This window comes from Loxodonta africana, chromosome 6 (assembly GCF_030014295.1).
Source record: "Loxodonta africana isolate mLoxAfr1 chromosome 6, mLoxAfr1.hap2, whole genome shotgun sequence".
Taxonomy (NCBI): Eukaryota; Metazoa; Chordata; class Mammalia; order Proboscidea; family Elephantidae; genus Loxodonta; species Loxodonta africana.
This window is the reverse complement of record NC_087347.1, coordinates 77,150,328-77,178,277: the sequence shown is the minus strand read 5'-3', so window position 1 is coordinate 77,178,277 and position 27,950 is coordinate 77,150,328. Positions and strand designations below refer to the sequence as shown.

The 27,950-nt window shown below is 38.0% G+C and overlaps 1 protein-coding gene across 4 annotated transcripts in view; it reads left to right on the top strand.

Annotated features, from left to right (window-relative positions):
• The window catches only part of PPIG (peptidylprolyl isomerase G), a 65,455-nt gene that overhangs the window by 2,778 nt on the left and 34,727 nt on the right, over window positions 1-27,950 (top strand). For all 4 annotated transcript variants that reach the window (XM_010602843.3, XM_064287021.1, XM_023542864.2 and 1 more), the window contains exons 2-5: window positions 24,354-24,431; window positions 24,517-24,591; window positions 24,978-25,085; window positions 27,448-27,492. In XM_010602843.3, the coding sequence (XP_010601145.1) occupies window positions 24,371-24,431; window positions 24,517-24,591; window positions 24,978-25,085; window positions 27,448-27,492 (289 nt within the window). In that variant the 5' untranslated portion in view covers window positions 24,354-24,370. The remainder of the gene's footprint in view (window positions 1-24,353; window positions 24,432-24,516; window positions 24,592-24,977; window positions 25,086-27,447; window positions 27,493-27,950) is intronic.

Sequence of the window (27,950 nt, the reverse complement as noted above, 5' to 3'; positions counted from 1 at the left end):
TACTCTTAGCACTAGACAGGAATGCTTTTGCACTGTTTGAGTTTGAGTAATGTCATAAAACGATTGCCAGCCTCTTACTGAAATTTCTTGTTGTTAGTTGCCCTCAAGTTGGCCCCTGACTCTTGGAGACCCATGCCAAATGGCATGGAATCTTTGGGATCCATGGGGTTTTCATTAGCTGGTTTTTCAGAAGTGGATTACCAGGCCTCTCTTCCTAGTCTGTCTTAGTCTGGAAGCGCCACTGAAACCTGTTCAGCATCATAACAACACGCAAGCCTCCACTGACAGGAAGGTGGTGGCTGTGCTTGAGGTGGATTGGCTGGGAATCGAACCCAGGCATGAAAGGCAAGAATTCTGCCACTGAATTTAACTATGTAATGTTAATTTGCTCATGGAGGCAGCAGTCAGGAAATTGAACACAGCATTACATTAGGCAAATCTGCTGCAAAGTACCTCTTTAAAGTGTTAAAAAGCAAAGGCGTCACTTTAAGGACTAAGGTGCGCTTCACCCAAGCCACAGTGTTTTCAGTCACCTCATGTGCATGTGAAAGTTGAACAATGAATAAAGAAGACCAAAGAAGAATTGATGCCTTTGGATTATGGTGTTGGCAAAGAATATTGGATATACTGTGGACTGTCAGAAGAACGAACGAATCTGTCTTGGGAGAAGTACGGTCACACTGCTCCTTAGGAGTGAGGATGACGAGACTTGTCTCCGGTACTTTGAACATGTGATCAGGAGGGATCAGTCCCTGAAGAAGGACATCATGCTTGGTAAAGTAGAGAGTTAGTAAAAAAGAGAAGGACCCTCAATGAGGTGGATTAACACAGTGTTTGCAACAATGGGCTCAAGCATAACAGCGATTGTGAGGGTGGCACAGAACTGGGCAATGTTCTGTTGTTCATAGGGTCACTCTGAGTTGGAACTGACTGTATGACACCTGACAGCAATATTTACTTATAAGTGTAAACATCAGTCTTCAATATTAAAATGCCTATTTTTAAAACATGAATGATTGCTTAACTCATTGATTTTTGAAATGAATAAAGTTAAAAAAAAGTTTGTATAGTGGTCATAGATAGAGGAGCCCTGGTGGTCAGTGATTAAGCGCTTGGCTACTAACTGAAAGGTTGGCAGTTGGAACCCACCAGCAGCTCCATGGGAGAAAGATGTGGCATTTTGCTTCCCTAAAGATTATAGCCTGGAAGCCCTAGGGGGAAGTTCCAGACTGTCTGTAGGGTCACTATGAGTGAGAATTTGCTCAACAGCATACAGCAACATAGTGGTCATATGGTAAAGTAAAATTACATGAGTCATTATCTGGAATATGGGTGGTGCAAAAAGTTAAGCACTCGACTACTAGTGGAAAGGTTACCGGTTTGAAAACTCACCAGCGTCACCTTGGAAGACAGGCATGGCAGTCTGCTTCTGAAAAGTCACAGCCTAGAAAATCGTATGGAGCAGGTCTACTCTGCATACATGGGGTCACCATGAGTTGGAATCGATTCACCGGCAACTAACAAGCTAGTTTCTACAGTGAAGTTGTAGAGAGTACTAAACCAGAAAACTTGCTTCTTTCCACTTGTAATATGAGACAGTCACTTCAGCTCTCTAGTCCTCTTGTTCTTAATCTATAAAATGAGAAGGTTGGACCAGGTTGTCGATAAGGTTTCTTCAAACTCAAAAGTCTATAATTCTTTATGTAGGGATTACTGGATTGAATAATGAGGGGCTAGGTATGTCTCTGAAGAAGCAGAATAAATTTATCATTGTGAGAACTTAAGTAATTGCAGAACTATAATATTTTAGAGTATTGACAGGGGTTTCCCAGTTAGTATTTGCTGTTTTGTTTTGGAGCTAGCATGTTGTTGAGTGCTGTCAGATCAATTTTCGGCTCACAGCAACTTCAAATGACAGAGTAGAAGTGCCCCAGAGGGTTTTCTATGCTGTAATCCTTTTTTTTTTAAGTAAATATTTTGTTGTGTTTTTGGAGAAGATTTGCATAGCAAATTAGGTTCTCGTGTAACAATTTCTATAATATTTCTTGGTATTGTTTATACTTTTCATAATGTGTCAGCATTCTCATTTCTATTCTGGTTGTTCTGTTTCTATTAATCTAGCTTCCTTGTCCTCCCTTATGTTATCATTTTTGGCCTAGGGTAAATGTTGACTGTTAGATCTCATTTAGATGATTGTTTAGAGGAGCACAGTACTCAGGGGTGATATTTATTTTACGAGCCACTCTGTCTTTTGGCTGATAGGTGGCCACCGACAGTGGTTTGAGTTCCAAGTTTAAAAGGCATCCTAGGGCGATAGTCTCACGGATTCCTCTAGATTCTACCTGTCTAGTAAGTCTGGCCTTTTTTAGGAAATTGTGTTTTGTTCTACATTTTTCTTCCATTCTATCCAGTACCATCGTATTGTGTCCCTGATCAGAACGGTCAGTAGTGGTAGGTGGGCACGATCTAGTTCTTCTGGTCTCAGGGTAGGTGAGGCTGGGTTCGTGAAACTGTTAGTCCTGTAGACTAGTTTCTTCTTTGAGTCTTTGGTTTTCTTCTTTCTCTTTTGCCCCAAACGCAAAGAGACCAATTGTGGTATTGTAGATAGCCGCTCACAAACTTTTTAAGGCCCCAGACGCTACTTACCAACTTTAGCATGTAAAGTTGCCTGAGTTGCCTCATGACTTGCCCCATGAGACTGGTCCTAAGTTGCCTTACGAGACTGTGGTCCTCAAACCTGGTAAACCAATCCCTCAAGGTATTTGGCTGTGTCTAGGAAGTATCCATAATTGTGTCTTCAGTGTGCTTTATTTTATATATGAATATATATACAGCACACGCAAACATGCCTGTAGATACACAGTCATGCACTGCATAATGTCAGTTCGGGCTAATTCCAACTGAATATACATCCGTGGTCCTGTAGGATTATACATATATTTTTCTATGCATATAAAACACTTCCAAAATGTGCAGTGTTTTCATGAGTGTCACAAAGTAGTGTGTGCATTTTTACTATAAGCCATTGTATTTAGCTCAAATTTTTAACATAATAGACTTTATTGCAGTCCATTCTTAAGTACGAGTTATCCCCAAGTCAGGTGTTCATAACTCGAAGACTGCCTGTTTATAATACGTTGTTCGCATAACACCCACATCATGTAACATCCTATTTTGTGGGATGTGCCGTGACTGGTAAGTGACACATGACTGCATAAAGTATGCGTTATCAACTTGTGTAACCACACACATTTTTTCGTTGTTATTAATGTTGCAAAATTGTATATGTTGTGGTAGGCTGTAATCTTTACAGAAGCAGATTGCCAGGTCCTTCTCCCACAGAGCTACTGGGTGGGTTTGAACCTCCAGCCTTTGAGTTAGCAGCCTAATGCCTAACCTTTTGCACCACCAGGGCTCCTTTGGTACTAACATGATTGTACTGTATTTGTATGTCTCTCAGGTTGTATATGTAAAAAGTGTATGATGTCCTTACTTAACACTGAACTTGGCAACGTTACAGCTTGTCCCGTTCTAGATTTTCTGAAGGACTTAATATAAGAAGTGTTTATACTCTGTTAATTGTATTCCTACCAGGCCAATGGTTTGTGACTATCTGTCAGATGTTAATCGAAGGGACATTATGTGGAAGACCATAGTTGTCTTTCTTGACACTCAGCTCAAGATGTTAGCTGTTTTTACTTACTTCATTAGTAACTCGGCATTCATAAATGTACTTAAATGTTTTTAAAGCAACCCATTTTCATTTCTAATTTGATCTCTGAGCACTGTATTGGGGATGGAGTAGAGAGGTTGGTATGAATGTTAGATTGCCTTCCTTGAAAGTAGTCTTCAAGATCTGCTATAATTTGAATTAGTTTAATTTATATGATTGCGCTTAGGGGTAGAAATCTCGTGTAAAAATTGTAACCTGTTTTACTTAAACTTAAGCAATGAGAACTTCCCATCTTTGTTTCTTGGTCCTGAACTGAAGGTGCTCCCTCTTACAGTGGATTCTTTCAGAACAAAACAAAACCAAAAACCCCAGCAATTTTCTTAATAGAAAGAACGCAGGCCCAGGACCCAGAACTAGGGAATGGGCTCTGTTTCAATTGTGTGTTGGGCTGGGAAAGTCATTCCAAAAAACTGGTTACCGTTTAGTCAGTTCCGACTCAGGGCGACCCCACGTGTGTCAGAGTAGAACTGTGCTCCACAGGGTTTTCAATGCCTCATTTTTAGGAAGTAGATCACCAGGCCTTCTGAGGTGCCTTCGTGTGGACTTGAACTGCCAACCTTAAGCAAACTTAAGCAGTACTCCTAACTGTTTGTGCCACTCACGGACTCTGAGAGTATGGTTATCGGTAGACAGTGGGCGAACTTATTGACTACAGATGACTATTAACAGTACCCCATGTGAACAGCAGTACACATGGGGAAAAAGCATGGAATTATGCTTTGTGCAAGAGTGGAAACTCTGGTGGCATAGTGGTTAAGTGCTACGGCTGCCAACCAAAAGGTTGGCAGTTCAAATCCACCAGGCGCTCCTTGGAAACCCTATGGAGCAGTTCCACTCTTATAGGGTCACTGTGAGTCAGAATCGACTCAGTGGCAACAGGTTTTAAACAAGAGTACAGTTTTTGCTCTTACCTGGATTAGCTAGTGTTCTTTGTATTTGGTCGTTGTGGCTCTGGGCCAGGTACTGTGCTTGCTGTTGAAGACACAAAGGTTCTGAGTTCAAGGAGTTTACAGAGAAGTTCATAAATTGAGAACAGTATTCAACATGGGAGGATCAGAGCCAAGGTGAACTTCCCAGAGTGTACTCTGGCTAAGCAGAATCTTTAAGTATATCCAAAAATTAACTAGGGGAATCAGAAGGGGCAAAAGACTTGCTCAGCATCTTAATAGTTAAAAAGGGTTTACTGTCTACTTTTTCAAGACTCAAGCCTCAGTGCTATGCTGACTCCCTCATACTGTGTGAAACTTCCAGATAACTCTTCTAATGTAAAAAAGTCACTGCATTAGTTATTGCTTGATTACAAATACCGTGTCCTTTACCATACATTTTAAATTTAGTTGTCTATGTCTTTGGTCTGCTTTTCCTTGACATCCTCCAGTCATGCCATTTTAGGGTAAATGGGGAAATTATTTAAGTATGAAACCACAAGATTATATTATTTTTACATGTAAACTTGTTACCTCTCACTGATATTTTTTATGAAATGTATTTGTTGAAGAAATTTATAAATATAAGCATTCCATAAAATCTTTGAGATTTGTGATATATATCTATTACTTGCACACAAAGGCGAATGGTATTTTTGATTGAAAACAACATATTATAATCTGTCTGCATAGAAAAAAGTAGAAGAATATGCATAAAAATACTGAAGTTATATCTAAGTGTTAGCATTATGGTTTTTTTATTTTTGTATGATTAATTTTTTTTCAGTGAGCTTATTTATTAAGATAAGTATATATTCATTACTAAAAAAGTAGATTCAATTAGGTGTCACACACTCAGATTTCTGAAGGCAGGTGAGTGCCTGAGGTCAGGTAGGTAATAAATGCAAACAGTGAGTTAGGTAATAGTGGGAACCAGTTCATACTCTAACATGTGTTTCTCACCTGTGGGGTCAGAAGACTATGCTGATTGTTGTACAGAAATTGTCCGTATTGCCAGATTGATGTTTTTTGTTTTTTCAAGAAAAATTCAATCTGGATTTTCTAGAAATAGCTGCAGCTCATTCAGATTAAACAAATTGGCAGCAAACATATCACCTGCAGCCTACCCCCTGAAAACTTTGATTATTTTATAGTATTACTAAACTATTCATGAATGTTTTCATTGAAAATTGCATGAACTCAATTTTTCTTTTAATCGTATTTCTGGTGTTTCTCAACACTATTTTCCTTTTTTCGTGAAAGAATAAAAAGTTGACCAGATGTTTATGTGATTTTATGTTTTACTTAGTGATACCAAGAAATCATAATTGTAGAGGAACTACTGTGTCCTATTTCTAATTAAGTAAAACCTGATTTTTTTTTTTTTTCACTTATATGAGACCAAGCAGTCAACATTAACTCAAAAGTAAAGATGAGAAGGCAAGGGGGCAGGAAAACTAGATTTCTGGAGATGGAACAACCAAAATGGAAATAATGAGAAAGTTGACACGCTGTGAAAAATGTAACCAGGGTCACTGAACAAATTGTATAGAAATTGTTAAATGGGAACCTAATTGACTGTGTGAACGTTCACCAGAAACACAATAAAATATTTCTAAGAATAAATAAATAAACCCCTGATTTTAGTAATATTAGAAACTACATAGTATGTGAGCCATATTTTGTGTCACCATTGTTCTTCATTAGCTGCTAATATGGATCCTTTACGTACTCATGGGGTTCGTGTAGTACTTTTAATAATAATTTGCTCTTTAATTTTTCTTAAATTTAAGGTGTATTTGATTTGTCATTTCAAGATAACTAATTTTAATCAGTTTCTATGAAAAATATATCTTTGGTTGATACAATCTAAGTACATGTTACAGTGAAACCTGTGAGAGCCGAAACTCGACTGGACTGCCTTGTTTTTCCAGGTCTCAGAAGCTGTCCACCTTTGACAGGATGCTGTCTTACCACTTTCCTATTGTTCTCTATTAGTGGAAAATAATTTTCCTTCTGTAACAGGTTTCTACCTTACACAGGTTCCACCCTTCTCAGGTTTCACTGTATAACCACTTACAGATTCCTACATTATAATTTTAAGAGATGCAATTTTTTATTATGATTTTCTTCTTTATAACAATTGCGTTTATTAAAGGAAAGTAGAAGTACAGTGGGGCAAATGCCCTCTCTAGTATCACAACTAAACACAATAATTATTTCCTTTTAGTCTTTTTTTTTTTTCATTTGTAAATTCATTTGACTTTGAGGGTTGGCAGTAGTTTACATGAAAATGATATTGCATATACTGTTTTCTACCATGATTATTTCTAGTTAACAAATCATGAACACTTTGAAATTTTTAATTACCCTTAAACCCATGGCCCAAATATTATCATTCTTAATATTTTGATGTAAATCCTGTCTTTTTTTTTTCTGTGAATGCTGATAGGTATAAAACTGCAGTTTTATGGACAGCACTGTTTACTCACTTGCCTTTTTTTTTTATTGTGCTTTAAGTGAAAGTTGATAATTCAAGTCAGTTTCTCATACAAAAACTTAACACATACATTGTTATTTGACCCTATAGTTGCTCTCCCTATAATGTGACAGCACCCTCCTCCTCTGCACCCTGTATTTCCTGTGTCCATTCAGCCAGCTCCTGTCCCTCTCTGCCTTCTCATCTCGCTTCCAGACAGGAGTTGCCCACATAGTCTCATGTGTCTACTTGAGCCAAGAAGCACACTCCCCACCAGTATCATTTTATGTCTTATAGTCCATTCTATAACTTGCCTTTTTAAAAAATATGAATATTCTCTTATGTTCATTAATCATCTTTGATAACTTTTTCAGTTTTATCTTTAAAATAATTTTAATAGATAAAATATTCATGTGGTATAAAATTGAAAAGGTACACAAGGTTCTACAGCAAAACTGTCTTCCTCTTACCCCTCTCTCCCAGTTGCCTTTTCCACCTGATAAGTCTGCATCATAGAAGCAGATACATACATGGTAGATTTTGTTGTTGTTGTTCCTTTTAAAAATACATAAAGAACAAATGGAACCAGGGAACCTGGGGTGGAAAATGAAATGGGGAAAGTGCTAACACAATGCAGGATTGCAACGAATGTCATGAAATAATTTGTGTATAAAATTTTGAAAGAGAAACTAATTTGCTCTGTAAACTTTGACCTAAAGTGCAATAATAATAATAATAAAAATACACAAACACTTTTCTGTACTTTGCTTTCCTTTTTTAACTTAACAAAGTGTCCTGAGAATGTTGTCATTATTAGCTGCTATCCACTTGGCCCCCCATCTCATGGTGACCCCATGCACAACAGAATGAAACACTGCCCGGTCCTGATCCATCTCCATGATCTTTGGGGATTGAACCGTTTTGAACCATAGGGGTTCATTGGCTGATTTTCAAAAATAGATCGCCAAGCCTTTCTCTCACGTCCGTCTTAGTCAGGAAGCTCCACTGAACCTTGTTCATTACTATAGCAATGTGCAAGCCTCTGCTGACAGACAGGTGGTGGTTGCCTATGAGGTGCATTGCTGGGAATCAAACTGGGGTCTCCTCCATGAAAGGCAAGAATTCTGCAACTGACCATGTCTTGGAGATTGCTGTACATAAACAGCATCCTCATTCTTTTTTTTTTATAACTGCATGCATTGTACATTGGACAGATGTACTATGATTTGTATAATCAGTCACTCTCTGGTGGATATTTACATTTGTAGCCTTTTATTACTACAGTGGTACACATAATCCTGTATAGATCTCATTTTGCAAATGTGTAGTATGTACATAAATTCCTGGAAGTGGAGTTACTGGGTCAGAGGGTGTTTAATGCATTTGTAATATTGATACATGTCATCAGATTTCAAAAGGATTTTATTAGTTTACCCCTTTACCAGCAACAATAATGTTTGAGGTCAGTATTTCTTTTTTTTTTTTTTTTTTGGTCAATCTGATAGGTGAAGATTGTTATCTCCATGTAATTTAAATGTGTTAGAATATGATTTCCAGTGGCTATATAGCATTCCATTTCATGGGGATACCATTTACTTATCCATTCCGTATTACTGTACAAGCAGTTTATTTTTTATTTTACTATTGTAAACAGTGCTGCAGTGACAGTCCTTATGTGTGCATTTTTTCATACTTAAAATCCTTTTAACTATATAGTAATACTTATTGTGTGCCAGCTCGTTGATTCCCACTCAGCAACCTTATATGACAGAGTAGAACTGCCACATAGGTTTCCAAGGACCGCCTGGTGGATTTGAACCACCGGCTTTTTGTTTAGCAGCCTGAGCTCTTAACCAGTATGCCACGAGGGCTCCATAGTAATATTGGTATCTTTCAGTTAGCATTTAGCAAACATTTTTGCCATATTTTTTCTTAAAACTCAAGTATTTTCATAGGCAGCACAATAGTCCATCATTTTTCTCTCCTTCCACAATTTTCTTAACTGTGTGTTAGACATTTAAGTTGTTTCTAATTGTCTGCTACTATAAAATAAAACCCAGAGGAAATTTCATTTAAGATGGTTGCTTTTACAGAGATCCCAAGAGGTAGAATTACTAGTGTTAAAGAGCAGAATGAATATATTTAAAGTTTTTGGTCTATAATGCATTGTTGCTTGACAGAATTGTTGATACAGTTTATATTTTCACCTTGCCTTACTTTCCCCAGTATTGAATTTTTATTTTTTGCCAATTTGGTAAGTGAAAATCATTTATGTATTAATTTTCTTTTCTTTGATTAGTAGTGAGCTTACTCTCTTCCACACTGTCCCCTCATTTTTTGTAGTTGTCATGTTCCCTTGGATAGCCTTTGTACATTTATTGTGTGGTATATAAGCTCTCTGGTAGTGGTTCTTGAGAGCTTTTTTTAGTTGTCACAGCAACTAACATTTAGCAGTCAGGGCCTAAGGGTGTTTAATGAATGGGACAGTCCTACACAGTGAAGAATTGTTCTAGTCAAATGCCACTGGTACCCCCACTGATGTTAATTTCATTAAGAAAATTAACACGTTGTCATATTTGTTGAAAGTATTTTCTTTAAATTTTTACTTTTCAATTTCTTTGACAAAAATATTTAATCTTTCATGAGGTCAAATCTATTTATCTGCATCATTTATTTCATTATTAGTGAACTTAAAAAGTTACTGAATATCCAGAGTTTAAGTAAATAGTCACATATACCTTTCTTCGTCTTTCTTTTTTGGGAGGTATACAGTTGTGTGAAAAGAAAAACCATCCCCTAACACGTTTTCTGAGATCTTCCAGGCTTAAATACTAAACACAGTAGTAATCGTGAAAGTTTGACACCGTTAAAAATATATCAGTTCAGATTTATTTTGAGTGCTCTTTTAAAGAATTTTTTTTAAAAGTCTGTATTGGTTGTAGAAAACATGGAAAATGCAAAAATTAAAAATCATCTATAATGCATTTACTTAGAGATTGTTGTTGTTCAGTGCTGTTGGGTCGGTTCTGACTCACAACGACGCTGTGTATAACAGAACAAAATATTGTCCGGTCCTGTGCCATCCTCGCAACTGTTGTTATGTTTGAGCCCATTGTTGAAGCCACTGTGTCAGTCCATCTCATTGAGGGTCTTCCTCTTTTTCAGTATCTTCTACTTTACCAAGCTTGATGCCCTTCTCCAGGGAACGGTCCTTCCTTATAACATGTCCAGAGTACGTGAGATGAAGTCTTGCCATCCTCACTTCTAAGGAGCATTCTGGCTATACTTCTTCCAAGACATATTTGTTTGTTCTTCTGGCAGTCCATAGTATATTCAGTATTCCTCACCAACACCGTAATTCTAAGGCATCAGTTCTCCTTCAGCCTTCCTTATTCATTTGTCCAGCTTTCGCACACATATGAGGTGATTCAAAATACCATGATTTGGGTCAGGTGCACTTAGTCCTTAAAGTGACATCTTTGCTTTTTTTTAACACTCCAAAGAGGTCTTTTGGAGCAGGTTTGCCCAAAACGTCCTTTGATTTCTCGATTGCTGCTTCTGTGAGTGTTGATTGTGGATCCAAGTAAAATGAAGCCTTGACAACTTCAGTCTTTTCTCCATTTATCATGATGTTGCTTATGGGTCCAGTTGTGAGGATTTTTGTTTTCATTATGTTGAGGTGTAATCGATACTGAAGTCTTTGATCTTCATCAGTAAGTGTTTCAAATCCTCTTTGCTTTCAGCAAGCAAGGTTGTGTTATTTGCATATCGCAGGTTGGTAATGAACCTTCCTCCAATCATGATGCCACCTTCTTCTTCATGCTGCCCAGCTTCCCAGATTATTTGCTCAGCATGCAGATTGAATGAATACAGTGAAAGGATACAACCCCGATGCATACCTTTCCTGATTTTAAACTATGCAGTATCCCCTTGTTCTATTCGAACGATTAACTCTTGGTCTCTGTACAGGTTTCTCATGAGCACAATAAAGTGTTCTGCAATTCCCATTCTTCCCAATGTTATCCATAATTTGTTATGATCCACACAGTTGAATGCCTTCGCATAGTCAAAACACAGGTAAACATCCTTCTAGTATTCTCTGCTTTCACCCAAGTCCGTCTGACATCAGCAATGATATCCCTTGTTTCATATCCTTTTCTGAATCCAGTTTGAATTTCTGGCAGTTCTCTGTTGATGTCCTGCTGCAGCCGCTTTTGAGTGATCTTCAGCAAAATTTTACTTGCATTTAATATTAATGGTATTGTTTGATAATACCCGCATTCTGTTGGATCACCTTTCTTTGGAGTGGGCACAAATATGGATCTCTTCCAGTCCATTGCCCAGGTAGCTGTCTTCCAAATTTCCTGGCATATACAAGTGAGTACTTCAGTGTTGCGTCTACTTGTTGAAACATCTCAGTTGGTATTCTGTCAATCCCTGGAGGCTTGTTTTTCACCAGTGCCTTCAGTGCAGCTTGTACTTCTTCCTTCGGCACCATTGGTTCCTGATCATATGCCACCTCCTGAAATGGGTGAACATGTACCCATTCTTTTTGGTACAGTGACTGCGTATTCCCTCCATCTTGTTTTGATGCTTCCTGCAACATTTTGCCCACAGAATGCTTCAGTATTGCAACTCGAGGCTTGAATTTTTTTTCAGTTCTTTCAGCTTGAGAAATGTTGAGCGTGTTCTTCCCTTTGGATTTTCTAACTCTGTGTCTTTGCATGTGTTATTATGATACTTTACTTTGTCTTCTCAAGCCACCCTTTGAAATCTCCTGATCAGCTCTTTTGCTTCATCATTTCTTCCGTTCACTTTAGTTACTCGATGTTCAAGAGCAAGTTTCAGAGTCTCTTCTGACTTCCATTTGGGTCTTTTTTTCTTGTCTTTTTACTGACCTCTTGCTTTCTTCATGTATGATGTCCTTGATGTCCTCCCATAACTTGTCTTTGGTCATTAGTGTTCAATGCATCAGATCTTTTCTTGAGATGCTCTCTAAATTCATGTGGGATATACACTTACAGGTGATTGGAATGGGAAAGTTGGAAACAAGAAGGATCTATAGTTGGAAAATATGGCCTTGGTGATAGAAACAATGCCGGAGAGCAAATGATAGAATTTTGCAAGACCAACGACTTCTTCTTTGCAAATATCTTCTTTCACCAACATAAATGGCAACTGTACACATGGACCTCACCAGATGGAACACACAGAAATCAAATTGACGGAGGCAGAGCCAAGATGGCAGAATAGATACACTTCCGGCAAGCCCTATTTACAACAAAGACCTCAAAAAACAAGTGAAACAAGTATATTTGTGACAAGCAGGGAGCCCTGAGCATCAAAGGCAAGCTTAGACAATGAACTGAGGGGCAGAGGGAGGAAGAGACCATCCAGAAGTGGAGAGGAGTTACCGGACCTTAATCGTGGGGAGCCCTCAGGGACCATCCCCAGAGCAGCAGTGGCAGGCTGGTACTAGCGTTCGGCTGCAGTTTCCTCAGGGAAGAGCAGCCAGCCACACACCCTATTCACACCTCTGGAACGGGAGGAGAAGGGTGCTCTCGGCAAAAGCTAACTACTTGTGTATATTTAACTGCGCCACCCCCTCCCCTCACCCCAAGCTGGCTACTTTGGCTGAATCCCTGGGCCTGAAATAGACCCTGGTGAGCACCTAGAGCCATCCTGCCGGCCTTGGGGAAGGAAAAAATTTGCAATTGGGGGGAAAAGATAATTTGCTAGCTCCATTAACCGGGGGAGCTCAGGGCAGAAGCGGCTCCTGTCCAGGCATAAACCGTCTGTGGACCTTGAGCACCTTTCCCTTCTGCATGGACCTGTGTGCCCTTGTTGGCAAACTTCAACTGTTTCAGCTGTGCGGAAGAGAGGTGGGTGTTTGATGTGTGACATTGCTTTGCCTATTAAACAAGGTCCTCACCTACCCACATCAGGGACCTAAGGACTGGTAGCTCCACTCTGGTCACCTAGCCACCCGCAACAGGGGTCCAGACATAACTGGTACCTCCCAGTCCTTACAACCAAAAACGTTCGGTGCCCATGGTCCCTCTGAAGAACCCACCCACCAGCACGCTCTAGGGAACAGAAACGCGTTTTCCTCAGAGACACTTGGGGGTCGGTTCTCAGCCCCCTGCCTTGTTCAGAGCGTGACCCCCTGCTGCAATCAGATACCAGTATATGCACCAACCACCCCTGCCCCTCTAAGACTGTAGGACAGAGCCTGTACCACACACTTGATGATCAGCTACCGGGAAACCGGAGCTGAATTTATACAAGAAAACTGAATGGAGTCCTAGACTGATACACCTGATAACAGCTCTAGCCAGCTGGGGACAGGACACCAGAGCTCCAAAGGTGAAAATAGTCAAGCTGGCTCACTCAAGCAACCCTTAGGGGTATACCAAAACAAAACAAAGCAAGCAACTACGACACAGTAAGCAAGCATAAACTAATACAATAACTTATAGTTGGCGGCTCGGAGACAACAGTCAATATCAAGTCACATAAAGAAACAGACCATGATCACCTCAACAGGCTCTCAAAACAAAGAATCCAGGGGTCTTCTAGATGAAAGTGCATTCCTGGAATTACCAGATGCAGAATACGAAAGTTTAATATACAGAACCTTTCAAGACATCAGGAAGGAAATGAGGCAATACACAGAACAAGCCAAGGAACACACAGATAAAGCAACTGAAAAAATTAGAAAGATTAGTCAGGAACATAAAGAAAAGTTTAATAAGCTGGAAAAATCCATAGACTGCAATCAGAAACTCAGAAGATTAACAATAAAATTACAGAATTAGACAACTCAGTAGAAAGTCAGAAGATCCGAATTGAGCAAGTAGAAGCTAGGATTTCTGAACTCGAAGATAAATCACTTGGTGCTAATACATTTGAAGAAAAATCAGATAAAAGAATTTAAAAAAATGAAGAAGCCTTAAGAATCATGTGGGACTCTCTCAAGAGAAATGACCTATGAGTGATTGGAGTACCAGAACAGGGAGGGATAACAAAAAATACAGAGAAAATTATTGAAGATTTGTTGGCAGAAAATTTCCTTGATATTGTGAAAGATGAGAAGATATCTATCCAACATGCTTATTGAACTCCATGTAAGGTAGATATTAAAAGTCACCAAGACATATTATAATCAATCTTGACAAAACCAAAGATAGAGAATTATAAGAGCAGTGAGGGATAAATGAAAAGTCACCTACAAAGGAGAGCCAATAAGAATAAGCTCAGACGGCGCAGGAAGCATCAAAAGAAGATGAAAGGAATACACAGAGTCATTATACCAAAAAGTAGTAGTTGATGTTCAGCCATTTCAAGAGGTGGCATATGATCAGGAACTGATGGTACTGAAGGAAGAAGTCCAAGCTGCTCTGAAGGCATTGGCAAAAAACAAGGCTCCAGGAATTGATAGAATATCAATTGAGATGTTTCAGCAAATAAGTGCAGCGGTGGAGGTGCTCACTCATCTATGCCAAGAAATATGGAAGACAGCTTCTTGGCCAACTGACTGGAAGAGAGCCATATTTATGCCTATTCCGGAGAAAGGTGATCCAACCAAATGTGGAAATTATAGAACAAAATCATTAATATCACACACAAGCAAAATTTTGCTGAAGATCATTCAAAAATGGCTGCAGCAGTATATCGACAGGGAACTGCCAGAAATTCAGGCCGGTTTCAGAAGAGGACGTGGAACCAGGGATATCATTGCTGATGTCAGGTGGATCCTGGCTGAAAGCAGAGAATACCAGAAGCATGTTTACCTGTGTTTTATTGACTGTGCAAAGCCATTCGACTGTGTGGATCATAACAAATTACGGATAAACATTGCAAAGAATGGGAATTCCAGAACACTTAATTGTGCTCATGAGTTACCTTTACATAGATCAAGAGGCCGTTGTTCAGACAGAACAAGGGGATACTGATTGGTTTAAAGTTAGGAAAGGTGTGCATCAGGGTTGTATTCTTTGACCATACCTATTCAATTTGTATGGTGAGCAAATAATCCGAGAAGCTGAACTGTATGAAGAAGAACGGGGCATCAGGATTGGAGGAAGACTCATTAACAACCTGCGTTATGCAGATGACACAACCTTCCTTGCTGAAAGTGAAGAGGACTTGAATCACTAATGAAGATCAAAGACCACAGCCGTCAGTATGGATTGCACCTCAACATAAAGAAAACAAAAGTCCTCACAACTAGACCAATGAGCACCTTCATGATAAATGGAGAAAAGTTTGAAGTTGTCAAGGATTTCATTTTACTTGGATCCACAATCAACAACCATGGAAGCAGCAGCCAAGAAACCAGCATGATAAATGGAGAAAAGATTAAAGTTATCAAGGATTTCGTTGTACTTGGATCCACAATCAACAGCTACGGAAGTAGTAGTCAGGAAATCAAAAGACGCGTTGCATTGGGTAAATCTGCTGCAAAGGACCTCTTTAAAGTGTTGAAGAGCAAAGGCGTCATCTTGAAGACTAAGGTACACCTGGCTCAAGCCATGGTATTTTCAATCGCATCGTATGCATGTGAAAGCTGGGCAATGAATAAGGAAGACCGAAGAAGAATTGATGCCTTTGAATTGTGGTGTTGGCAGAGAATATTGAACATACCATGGACTGCCAAAAGAATGAACAAACCTGTGTTTGAAGAAGTACAACCAGAATGCTCCTTTGAAGCAAGGATGGCAAGACTGAGTCTTACATACTTTGGACATGTTGTCAGGAGGGATCAGTCCCTGGAGAAGGACGTCATGCTTGGTGGAGTACAGGGTCAGTGGAAAAGAGAAAGACCCTCAATGAGGTGGATTGACAAAGTGGCTGCAACAGTGAGCTCAAGCATAACCACGATTGCAAGGATGGCTCAGGACCAGGCAGTGTTTCGTTCTGTTGGTTGCTGTGCGTCGAAACCAACTCGATGGCACCTAAAAACAAGAACAACATACTCAAGGTCTTATTTTGGCTGCCGTGAACTTGTTTTAATTTTCTTCACTCAGCTTGGACTTGCATATGAGCAATTGATGGTCTGTGCCGCGGTTGGCCCCTGGCCTTGTTCTGTGACTGATGATGATGAGCTTTTCCATCATCTCTTTCTACAGACGCAGTAGATTTAATTCCTGCGTATTCCGTCCAGCAAGGTCGTGGGTACAGTCACCACTTACGTTGTTGAAAAAAGGTATTTGCAGTGAATAAGTTGTTGGTCTTGCAAAATTCTGTCCTGTGATCACCAGTGTTGTTTCTGTGAACAAGGCCGCATTTTCCAACTATGGGTCTTTCTCTTTTTGCAACTTTTGCATTCCTGTCACCGGTAATTATTGATGCATCTTGATTGCATGTTTAATCAATTTCAGACTGCAGAAGTTGATAAAAATCTTCTTCAATTTCTTCACCTTTGACTCCAGTGGCTGGTGTGTAAATTTGAATAATAGTTCTTTTAACTGGTTTTCCTTGTTGTGTGGAAATTACCTTATCACTGACAGTGTTGTACTTCAGGATCGATCTTGAAATGTTCTTTTAATGATGAATGTGATACCATTCCTCTACAATTTATTATTCCCCGTGTAATAGACCATATGATTGTCTGATTCAAAATGGCCAATACCAGTCCGAATCAGCTCACTAATTCCTAAGATACCAATCTTTACAGGTTCCATTTCATTTTTGATGACTTTCAGTTTTCCAGGTTTATACTTCATGACTTCCTTGTCCCAATTATTAATGGATATTTGCAGCTGTTTCTTCTCATTTTGAGTCATGCCACATCAAATCATGCAATCAAGATTCATTGTTAATTACTTAGTGTCGTGGATTGAATTGCGTCCCCCAAAAATATGTGTCAGCTTGGCTAGGTCATGATTCCTAGTATCTTGTGATTGTCCACCATTTTGTCACCTGATGTGATTTTCCTATGTGTTGTAAATCCTATCTCTGTGATATTGATGAGTCCTTGGTGGCGTAGTGCTTAAGAGTTCAGCTGCTAACCAAAAGGTCGGCAGTTCACATCCACCAGCTGCTCCTTGAAAACCCTATGGAGCAGTTCTGGTCTGTCCTATTAGTCGAAACAGAATCGGCAGCACCCAATAACAACATGATGGTAATGAGGCAGGATTAGAGGCAGTTATGTAAATGAGACAGAATTCAGTCTACAAGATTAGGTTGTGTCTTGAGTCAATGTCTTTTGAGATCTAAAAGAGAGAAGTGAGCACAGAGACATGGAGGCCTCATACAACCAAGAAAGCAGTGTGCCAGGAGCAGAGCACATCCTTTGGACCCAGGCTTTCTGCAAGGGGAAGCACCTAGACCAGGGGAAGATTGATGATAAGGACCTTCCTCCAGAGCTGACAGAGAGAGAAAGCCTTCTCCTGGAGCTGACACCCTGAATTTGGACTTCTAGGCTTCTAGACTGTGAGAGAATGAATTTCCCTTTGTTAAAGCCATCCACTTGTGATATTTCCGTTATAGCAGCACTAGATAACGAAGACACTTAGAGATAAGGCTCTTTATATTTCCTTGTATTTTGTACTTTATTTTACTATGCAGTTATATTTTTCAATTTTATTTTTAATTTGAAAAATTAAGACATAAATATATTCTTATTGCAAAAATCCAAACCTTAACAGTTAAAGGTAAAGACCCTCGTTGACTTCCATCCCTATTCTCAGTGCTTTCTATAGAGATTCTGTTAGGAGTTTTGGTACACATCCTTTAAGACCTTTTTCTTTATCTGTAGTAATAGAATATTGGTTTAGAATATTGAAAAAAAAAATGTGCAATTTGCTTTTCAGCTAAGCATTTAGTTTTTTCGGGTTGTGTATATAAAGACTGCTATGGATTGAATTGTGTCTGCCCAGAGTGTGTGTCACCTTGGCTAGGCCATGATTCTCAATATTGTGTGGTTGTCCACCATTTTGTGATCTGATGTGATTTTCATATGTGTTGTAAATCCTAATCTCTGTAATGTTGATTAGGGAGGATTAGAGGGAGTTATGTTAACGAGACAGGTTGCAGTCTGCAGCATTAGGTTGTGTCTTGGGTCCATCTCTTTTGAGATACAAAAGAGAAAAGTGAGCAGAGAGGATAAGGACCTCTAACCACCAAGAGTGAAGAACCAGGAGGGGAGTGGCTCCTTCGGACCTGGGATCCCTGTGCTCAGAAACTCCTAGAGCGGGGGAAGATTGATGACAAGGACCTCCCCCCAGAGCTAACAGAGAGTGAAAGCCTGCCTTCCCCTGCTTTCAGACTCCTGGCCTCCTAGACTGTGAGAGAACAAATTCTCTTTGTTAAAGCCATGCACTTGAGGTATTTCTGTTGTAGTAGAGGTAGATAACTAAGACAAAGACCTTTTAAATTGCTGTATAGTATTAAATAGCATGTATATGCCGAAATTTACTCGACTGTTCTATTTTTGTGGGACATTTGGGTTTTTCCATTTGTTGTTATTGTCATTACAAACTATTGCAAAAAAAAAAAAATTCTCACATATGCCTCCCCTTTCACATTTACTCATTTTTTTTAAGAAATACTGGTCTGCCATATGCCAAGTACTGTCTGGGGCAGAGGAATAAGACTGAAAAGGTCTACCACTTTATGGCGCTTATATTCTAGTGAGGGAAGATAGATATAAAAACTTGAATTTATAATAAAGTAATAAATAGCAATATTGGGAAGAAAAATAAAGCAGAATAGGGGTTATAAAGTATTGGAGGACAGGGACTGCTCTTTTCAATAGACTGGTCAGGAATGGCTTCTGTGAGGAGGTGATGCTTGATCAGTGACTTCAGTTAGGGAGGGAGTGAACCATGTGAAGATCTAGGGGAAGAGCATTCCACACAGGAAACAGCAAATGTAAGTGACAAGGAAATGAGTCTTGGGATGTTTGATGAACAGGAGGAATACTGTTGCGGCTGAAGCAAAGCTAAGAATGTTAGGAGATGAACTTGTAGAGGTCAACAGGAACTAAAACATTTAGAGCTGTGCTGCCCAATACAGTAGCCACAAACTACATGTTATATTGAACACTGAAATGTGGCTAGTTGAAGTGAGTTATGCTGTAAGTATAAAATATACAGGAGCCCTGGTGGCACAGTGGTTAAGTGCTCAGGTGCTAACCAAAAGGTCAGCAGTTTGAACCCACCAGCTGCTCTGCGGGAGAAAGATGAGGCAGTCTGCTTCTTTGAAGATTCACAGCCTTGGGAACCATGGGGCAGTTCTGCTCTGCCCTATAGGGTCTCTGTGAGTTGGGATCAACTTGGTAACAGTGGGTTTGGTTTAGGTTTACAATGAAATGAGTTTTAAAAAGTTACTAAAATTAACCTTATCTTTTTACTTTTTTAAATTAGCTACTATAAAATTTTAAATTAGATACTTGGCTCATATCATATTTCTGTTCATCAGCATTGATTTAGACCTTTAAAATCCATTGGAACACATTTCAGTCAGTGTGATAGTAATACATTACAGTGTCTTAAACAGAGGAATGTTACAAGATTTATGTTTTAAAGGAACCACTGTTCTGTAGAGAACACAGTACAAGACTAAAAGTGAAAGCAAAAAAATAAGTTAGGAGGCTATTGGGATATTCCATATAAGAAATGATGGTAATTTAGATAGAGCATTTTGTATCATTTTAAAGCTAGAGCCAAACTGACTTTTGAATGGTTTGGATAATGAGGTGTTAGGGAGAGTGAAATCGAAGATGACTAAATTTGTACAGTGACAATGTCTGCTGGGTTCTTGAGGGAATGGAGGTGGGGCAGGAGTTTTGGTTTTGATAATATTATTCTTCATAAAGTAAACATACCAAAACATATAGAAATTCTAAATGTGCTAAGACACTTTCCCAAAGTAAACTCACCTGTGTAAGCAATATTCAGAATAAAAAAACAGAACACAAACCACTGTCCCAGTAACCCCCGCCATGTGTACTCTTCCATTCACTATATTGTCTTTTGACTCTTTAAATTAATGGTGATATTCATTGCAGTTTCCAAGTCCCAGAGCCATAGGATTGTTTACATTGTGCTCTAGAATTGAAAAATTTGAAAATCACCAACAATTAGGGATTTTTCCCCCTAAATTTTATTTACTTTATTGTTGTTGTTGAGAATACACACAGCAAAACATTTACCAATTCGTTTCTCCATGTACAGTTCAGTGACATTGATTACATTCTTTGAGTTGTGTAACCATTCTCACTCTCTCTCATTAAGATAAACTCACTGCCCCCTAAGGTTCCTATCTTTCTAGTTGCTGTTGTCAGTTTCATCCCAGATAGATCTTAAAAGAGCAATAATGCTCAAGGCAGACCTTTTTTTATTAGTCAAGCCAAACTGTTGTTCAGTTTTAAGAAGACTTCAGAATATTTTTGGTTTAAAGTTTAAAGATTATCTCAGGGCAGTAGTTTCAGGGGTTCATCTACCCTCCATGACTCTAGAAAGTCTAAAGTCTTTGAAATTTTGAGATTCTGTTCTACATTTCTCCCTTTTGATCAGGATCTTCTGTGGAACCTTTCATCAGAATTTTAGTAATAGTAGCCAGGTGCCATCCAGTCCTTCTGGTCTCAGGCAAAGGAGGCAATTAGCCACATATTCCATATCCTCCTCCTATTCCTGACTCATTCTTTGTTGCTCCGGGTGAAGAGAGACCAATTTTTGTGCCATGGCCACTTGCAAGCTTTTAAGATCCCAGGGACTATGCAGTGATCTAGGAGGTAGAACAGAAGCACTAAACATGTTATTAGGCCAGTTAACTGGAATGTCCCATGAAACCATGACACTAAATCTCCAAACAAAAGAACCAAATCCCATGAGGTGTTTGGTTGTACCTAAGCAACTTCAGCAGATACTTTTTTTTTTGTGATTGTAAATGTATCATAACTCTTGCCAATTCAGCTTTTTACGGGTGTACAATTTATGGACAGCCGTAAGTGAAGTCATAATATTTGTCCTTTTGTGATCGGCCTGTTTCACTCAGCATAATGTTTTCAAGCTCCATCCATACCGTAGCATGTATCAAGGCTTCATTTCCCCTACTGGTTGAGTAATATTTCACTGTATGTACGTACCACATTTTGCCTATCCATTCATTTGTTGTTGGGCATTTAAGTTGTTTCCACCTTTTGGCTATTGTGAATAGCGCTGCAGTGAGCATTGGTGTACAAGTCTCTGAGTCTGCTTTCAAGTCTTTTGGATATATGAATGGAATTGCTGGGTCATATGGTAGTTCTATTTTTAGTTTTTTGCGGAACTGCCACACTGTTTTCTACAACAGCTGTACCGTTTTGCGTTTCCACCATCACTGGATAAGGGTTCCAGTTTCCCCATATCCTTGATAACGTGTGTTATTTATTTTTTAATCTTAGCCGTCTTAGTGGGAGTGAAATGGTATCTCATTGTGGTTTTGATTTTCATCTCTCTGATGGCCAGTGATACTGAGCAACTCTTCATGTGTTTGGTGCCCTTCGAACATCCTCTTTGGTGACGTGTCTGTTCAAGTCCTTTGCCTATTTTATGATTGGGTTTGTCTCTTTGTTGTTAAGTTGTCGAACTCTTGTTACATGTGTTTTGGTTATTAGGTTCTTCTTGGATATATGGCTTCCAAAGATATTCTTCTAGTTGGTAGCTTGTCTTTTTACTTTTTTGGTAAAGTCTTTTGATGAACAAAATTTTTCATTTTTATGAGGTCCCATTTAGTTATTTTGCGTTTTGCTGTTTGTGGTTTTGTTACTGTATTAGATAATCATTGTTGAAAGCTAGGCCTGACAGTGTTACGCTTGCTTGTTCATCCAAGAACAGGGATTATTTTTTGAGCTTTCCTAACTTTTGCCTGGCTTTCAAATTTGGAGTTTGTTTTGAATAACATAATGTATAAGAAAATAACCATAACTGAATAATTTTTGATGTTTTACAGAGTGTTGTGCTTATGCACATATTATAAGAATAGAAATCTCAGCTCGGGACATTGTAGTTAAACAAATAGCTGTAGAAGTTTCTTCAGAGGAAAAAACATAAATAAACTTCTTTGTTCCCCAAAATAGGGAATTTAAGGCCTACAAAAATTATTTACAAAATAAAGAATAATCATGTACTAAGTAATTTTGGAGCCTTTGTGGCTCAGTGGTTAAGAAGTCAGGCTGCTAACCAAAAGGTCAGCAGTTCGAATCTACTAGCTGCTCCTTGGAAACCCTGTGAGGCAGCGCTACTCTGTCCTTTAGGGTTACTGTGAGTCAGAATCTACTCAACAGCAACAGGTTTGGTTTGGTTTAGGTGATAATTTAAATTTTTTTTTTTTTTAAGATAAAATCATTTCCTCAGATTTATGGATTTAACGGTATCCTCAGTTCCCCATGTGCAAGAGTTTAAATTCTATAAAAGTAAAAACTAATACAATAAACTTGGCAGAATGTTAAAACTGCTAGGGCTTTTCGTTGTTTTAAGGAAGGCTATTTTTCTTTTACGTAGTGGGTATGTCTGTAGTCTACTGGAGGATTGCAAGGTATCTTTTTTACTTTGTTTTATGTGAAACAAATTCCAATATCCATTATATCTATTAGAAATATAAAGTGGTGGAAGGAAGTTATGAGAAACTTGTATTTTTTTTCCCGTTGTCTTCCATGCAGTAATGTCAAAAATGAATATACTAACACTTGGCTGAATTTGAATACAACATAATCTATTTTTTATATAATTTAATCCCTAATTCACATAATCAGCATTAAACAAATGAATGTATATAATATGTATTTTACAAATTGTTGATAATTTGGGGTAAAGGGTTATTGCTCCTCTTGCTTTTATTGTTGAGTGTTCTGACTTGTGGTTTGTGGAATATAAAATTGATAACGGATGGTGGTGGATATCTGATAAAATTGTATAGAATTAAAAACACACACACAAATGAGTGCAGGTAAAACAGGAAATATGAATAAGATAGGTGGATTGTATCAACATGGTTATCTGGTTGTGGTATTATTATACTACAGTTATGCAAAGTGTTACACTGGGGGGACCTAGATAAAGTGTGCGTTGGATCTTTCTGTATTACTTCTTATAACTGCATGTGAATCTGCAGTTACTTCAGTAGAGTTTTCAGCCGATAAAAGGAGGAATCTATTCAGAATGGAGAGTAATAGCTCTTTCAGAACCTCTTTGGACCTAAAATATTGTACACTATGTGCTGAAACACCACTTAGTTTAGATATAATATTTAGAAAGCATGTAGACTTCATTTAGTCTCAGATGAAACTGTCATTTTTATACTCTAAGTTTGGATACTGTTTATACTTCATGCCTTTGTTTCTTCACCCTACACTGTCATCTCCCACCAAGTATTATAATTTGAATAGTTTAAGCCCTTAAAATAAATGTCATATCAAAAGAATTCTATTAAATGATGGTTATCTGCTATATAGATAAAGCTGTTACACAGGGTATCTCCCTTGTTGACCTTTTTTGTGTCTATGCCAGCATATCAGTAAAGGCTGATCATGATCAGAAAGAAGTCTCATGTTATAAAACTGTTAATGTACTTTAATGCAGAATGTAAACCCTACTATATATTACTTTATTAAAATACTCCATTTGTCTTTTTCCTGGATGATTTGTTTTCGGTATTCTTTATGAATTTGGTGGCATAGAGGTTAAGTGCTACAGCTGCTAACCAAAGGGTTGGCAGTTCGAATCTGCCAGGCGCTCCTTGGAAACTCTATGGGGCAGTTCTACTCTGTCCTCTAGGGTCGCTATGAGTCGGAAGCAACTCGGCGGCACTGGGTTTGGTTTAGTTTTGGTTTTTATGAATTTGAATGTTTTTCTTTTTCAAACACTAGTGAAACTCTCATTTTCATTTTCTAGGCACAGTAGGATTGGATCAGTTGTCCTTGACTTTTCTAACCATACAAACATAATACAATGTACTGTTTGGGTTGGCAGTCTATATTAGTTTGTAAAATAGAAATTTAATTGTATGACAGTGGCACATCTTTTCTCTTTTAATAAAGCCTTTTCTGTTTGTCTCACAAAATGCTATCTGAAAGAAGGTGCTAATACTCCATGTAATTTATCTCATGGAGTAAATGTCAAAATTCAAACTACGTTTCTAGTTTGTTTCATGATTTTTTTTTCCAGAAATTTCTGGAAAATTTTGCTGTTTTAATCTTCTGTTTGTCTTAACTTTATTTTACTCACAGGTTGAAGTATTGGAGCCATGGGAATAAAAGTTCAGCGTCCTCGATGTTTTTTTGATATTGCCATTAACAATCAACCTGGTAAGAAAATTAATGTTCTTGTTTAATACTTATATACCAGCATTTAATATTTTAAAGAGATTTAAACCAACTACCTCTGTTTCAGCTGGAAGAGTTGTCTTCGAATTGTTTTCTGATGTGTGCCCTAAAACATGCGAGAACTTTCGTTGTCTTTGTACAGGTTTGTTTGCATTTTCATTTTCCCTAACAGTAGTCCTGTTTGATTATGACTTGCTTTAATTTTTGATTTGCCATGTTTTACATACCTTCATGTGTATTCTTTGATTACTTAACACGCAGTTTATTCAGTATTTGCTAGGACATAGAAATAATTCATGGAAATACTAGTTCTAATGGAATTTTATCTGAGATTGATTTCTACACTCTGCATAAAAATACAGGTGGTTTTTAAATAAATTTTTTTAAAAATTCCTGAGAAGAGTGAAAATTTTGTAGTTTGAAGAAGCATATACAGGGCAAAAGTTTTTCATCTTTAATTTTTTTGCTTTAATATTAATTCCTTGGTTTACTTCCTACTAAATAGCCTATTAATTTTTATTTTCCCAGGTGAAAAAGGTACAGGGAAATCAACTCAGAAGCCATTACATTATAAAAGTTGTCTTTTTCACAGAGTTGTCAAGGATTTCATGGTTCAAGGTGGTGACTTCAGTGAAGGTAAGACTGATTGCAGCAAAAGAAAGCCATTCTCTATGAGTGTTTGTCCATTTGCCATCAAATCAATTCTGGCTCATGGCAACCCCATGTGTGTCAGAGTTAGTGTTCAGTGGCAGATTTTTCCAAAGTAGATCACAGTCCTTTCTTTTGAGGCACCTCTGGGTGAACTTGAACCTCTAATTTTTTGGTTAGCAACTGAGTGCGTTAACCTTTTGTACCACCCAGGGACTCCATATATATAATTGTGTGTGTGTGTGTGTGTGTGTGTGTAAACATATATACATACACTCTAATATACGCATATATTAGAGTGTACCTCATGAAACATTGGATTCAAGGTGAATCATATTTTTGAGTCCCGATTAGACATGTTATGGTAAGTGGCTATTATATTACACCTAATAATTTTGTATTATTGGGCTAGCCTTCATAGTCATTTGACTTCATTCTGGGTGGTTCTTGTCTTATAAGCATTGATTTTTTTTGTCCTTCCATGATATGGTGATTGTTACACAATCATGACTGCTTTTTTTTTATGAGTTCAAATTTGGACATGATGCATAGGAGGCCAAGAAAAATATCATTTTGGCATTTGGAGAGGGTGTTGTTGATCAGTGAGTGATAAAATTTCACTCTGGAGTCAAGAGCTTTTAAATGAGCCTTGAGGAAAACCAAAATCTGTCATAAATGAAGACCAGTTGAAGGAATTGGTGGAAAGCAACCCTTGAACAACAGGTTAAAACCTTGCAGCAGACTTGGGAGTATCTCGACTGTTTCCCGCCATTTCAGTGCCCCCGGAAAGGTGAAAAAGTGGGACAAATGGGTCTCACATGAGTTGACGGTAAGTCAGGATTCACAAAGTTTAGAGGCATGTTCAGAGCTGCTAGCCGTTTTTGCAACCTATCATTACTTGTGATGAGAGATGGATACTGTTTGACAGTAATAAATGATGTGGGCAATGGTTAGATGCAGAGCAGTCTCCAAGACAGCACCCAGAATAACCACTGCACCCAAAAAAAGGTGATGGTGGTCTGCAAAAGGCATAATCCATTATTCTTTTTTGTAACAAGGGCATCCCATCAGTGCAAACTCACATTGTTGGGAAATTGATCGTACGCATGAAAAATTGAGATCAAAAGAGCCAAGACTGGTCAACAGAGATGATCCAATTCTGTTGTATGATAGCATGTGACCACATACTTCTCAAACCACTCCTTGAGGATTGAGAGCTGGGTTATGTGATTTTACCACACCCACCTTACTCACCTGACATCTCTGCAACGGATTACCACATTTTCAAACACTTAAAACTCTCTATATGTAATAAAGATTCACATATCAAGAAGCAGTAGTTGAAGCATTTTAGAGTTTACAGACTCAAAAGATGAAGAGTTTTTTAAAAAAGAGGAATATACAACTTAACATCATGTTGGCACAAGATAATTAAACATAATGGAGCATATTTTGATTAAATAAATTTGTTTCATCTCAATTTATAATGTCTTTATTTTGCCTTCAAAACCTGACATTTCACGTGGTATACCCTAATACATACGTGTGGGGGGGTGGATTTATATGTATATATTTTGTTAAATATCATAGATTGCAAACTTAGGCAAGTCCCTAGAGACCCTAGTCCAGTTCTCTTCTCTCATTTAGTCTTTGCTCAAACAATTAGAAATACTCATAAAAGTGTATAAAAGAAGAAAAGACAGATAATTTTGCCTTTGGAAAAAAAACCAAACCCAGTGCCATCGCGTCAATTCCAACTCATAGTGACCCTATAGGACAGAGTAGAACTGCCCCATAGATAGACTTTCCAAGGAGCGCCTGGCTGATTCAAACTGCCAACCCTTTGGTTAGCAGCTGTAGCACTTAACCACTATGCCACCAGGATTTCCTTTGACACATGACTTCATTTCAGAAATTTGCTTCTGGATTAAAAAAAAAAAAAACACCATTTCTTAGGAAATCAGTGTATGTGATTTTGTCACAACTGGTAGTCCTTACCTACAATGTTATTTTTACCTATACTTTTTTTTATTGTAAAAACATTGCAAGTGTATTTTTAAAGACACTTTAATTCCTGCTAAAAGACCTATAGAATCATCATTAGAATGTAAAAGTTCTTTTTTCCATGTGTCTTAATAACCTGCATCACATTCTTTATCATAGTATCATAGGGAAATAAGGTTATTTGAGATCTTATCAGTATTGATACTAAGTTAACATCTTTTATGTTTGCTCTGATCCTCTCAGTATTTGATTCAAAATCATTTGAGTGCCTCCTTTTATAAGAAGCATTTTGTTTAGGTAGAATCTTCAAGGAGATGTTCTAAGAGCCTGTGTTTTTTATTCTTAGGAAATGGACGAGGAGGGGAATCTATTTATGGAGGATTTTTTGAAGGTAAAAATATGTGCTTTTAGATTATGTTTTTAATATTTTCTGTTTTATTCGTTTGATTATTCTCTATTCAGTTAATAGGATTATTCATTAATTGGTATACTAACATTCAACCACCTTAAACTAATCTGGAGATTTTCTTGTGAAAATTTTATGCTATAGGCCTTTTATAGATGTGGGGTTATTTTTAGGAATTAGTACATGATATTAGTTGGATTTCAGTGGTCTATACTAAACTCTTAAAATTATAGTGCTAGAATAGGAACTTCTATAGCTTGATCTTAAAATAACCTTTATTAAAGGAGATTCAGCAGTAGTTCCTAGTAAAAAATATCCAGCAGTTTTTTTAGAACATTTTTTTTCTTTGAACCCCCCCCCTTTTTTTTTTTATCTCTGATATTCTAAAACTTGGCTGTAGTATTTTCCCAAATTTTAGTTTTTTCTCTGGAATTTATTTATTG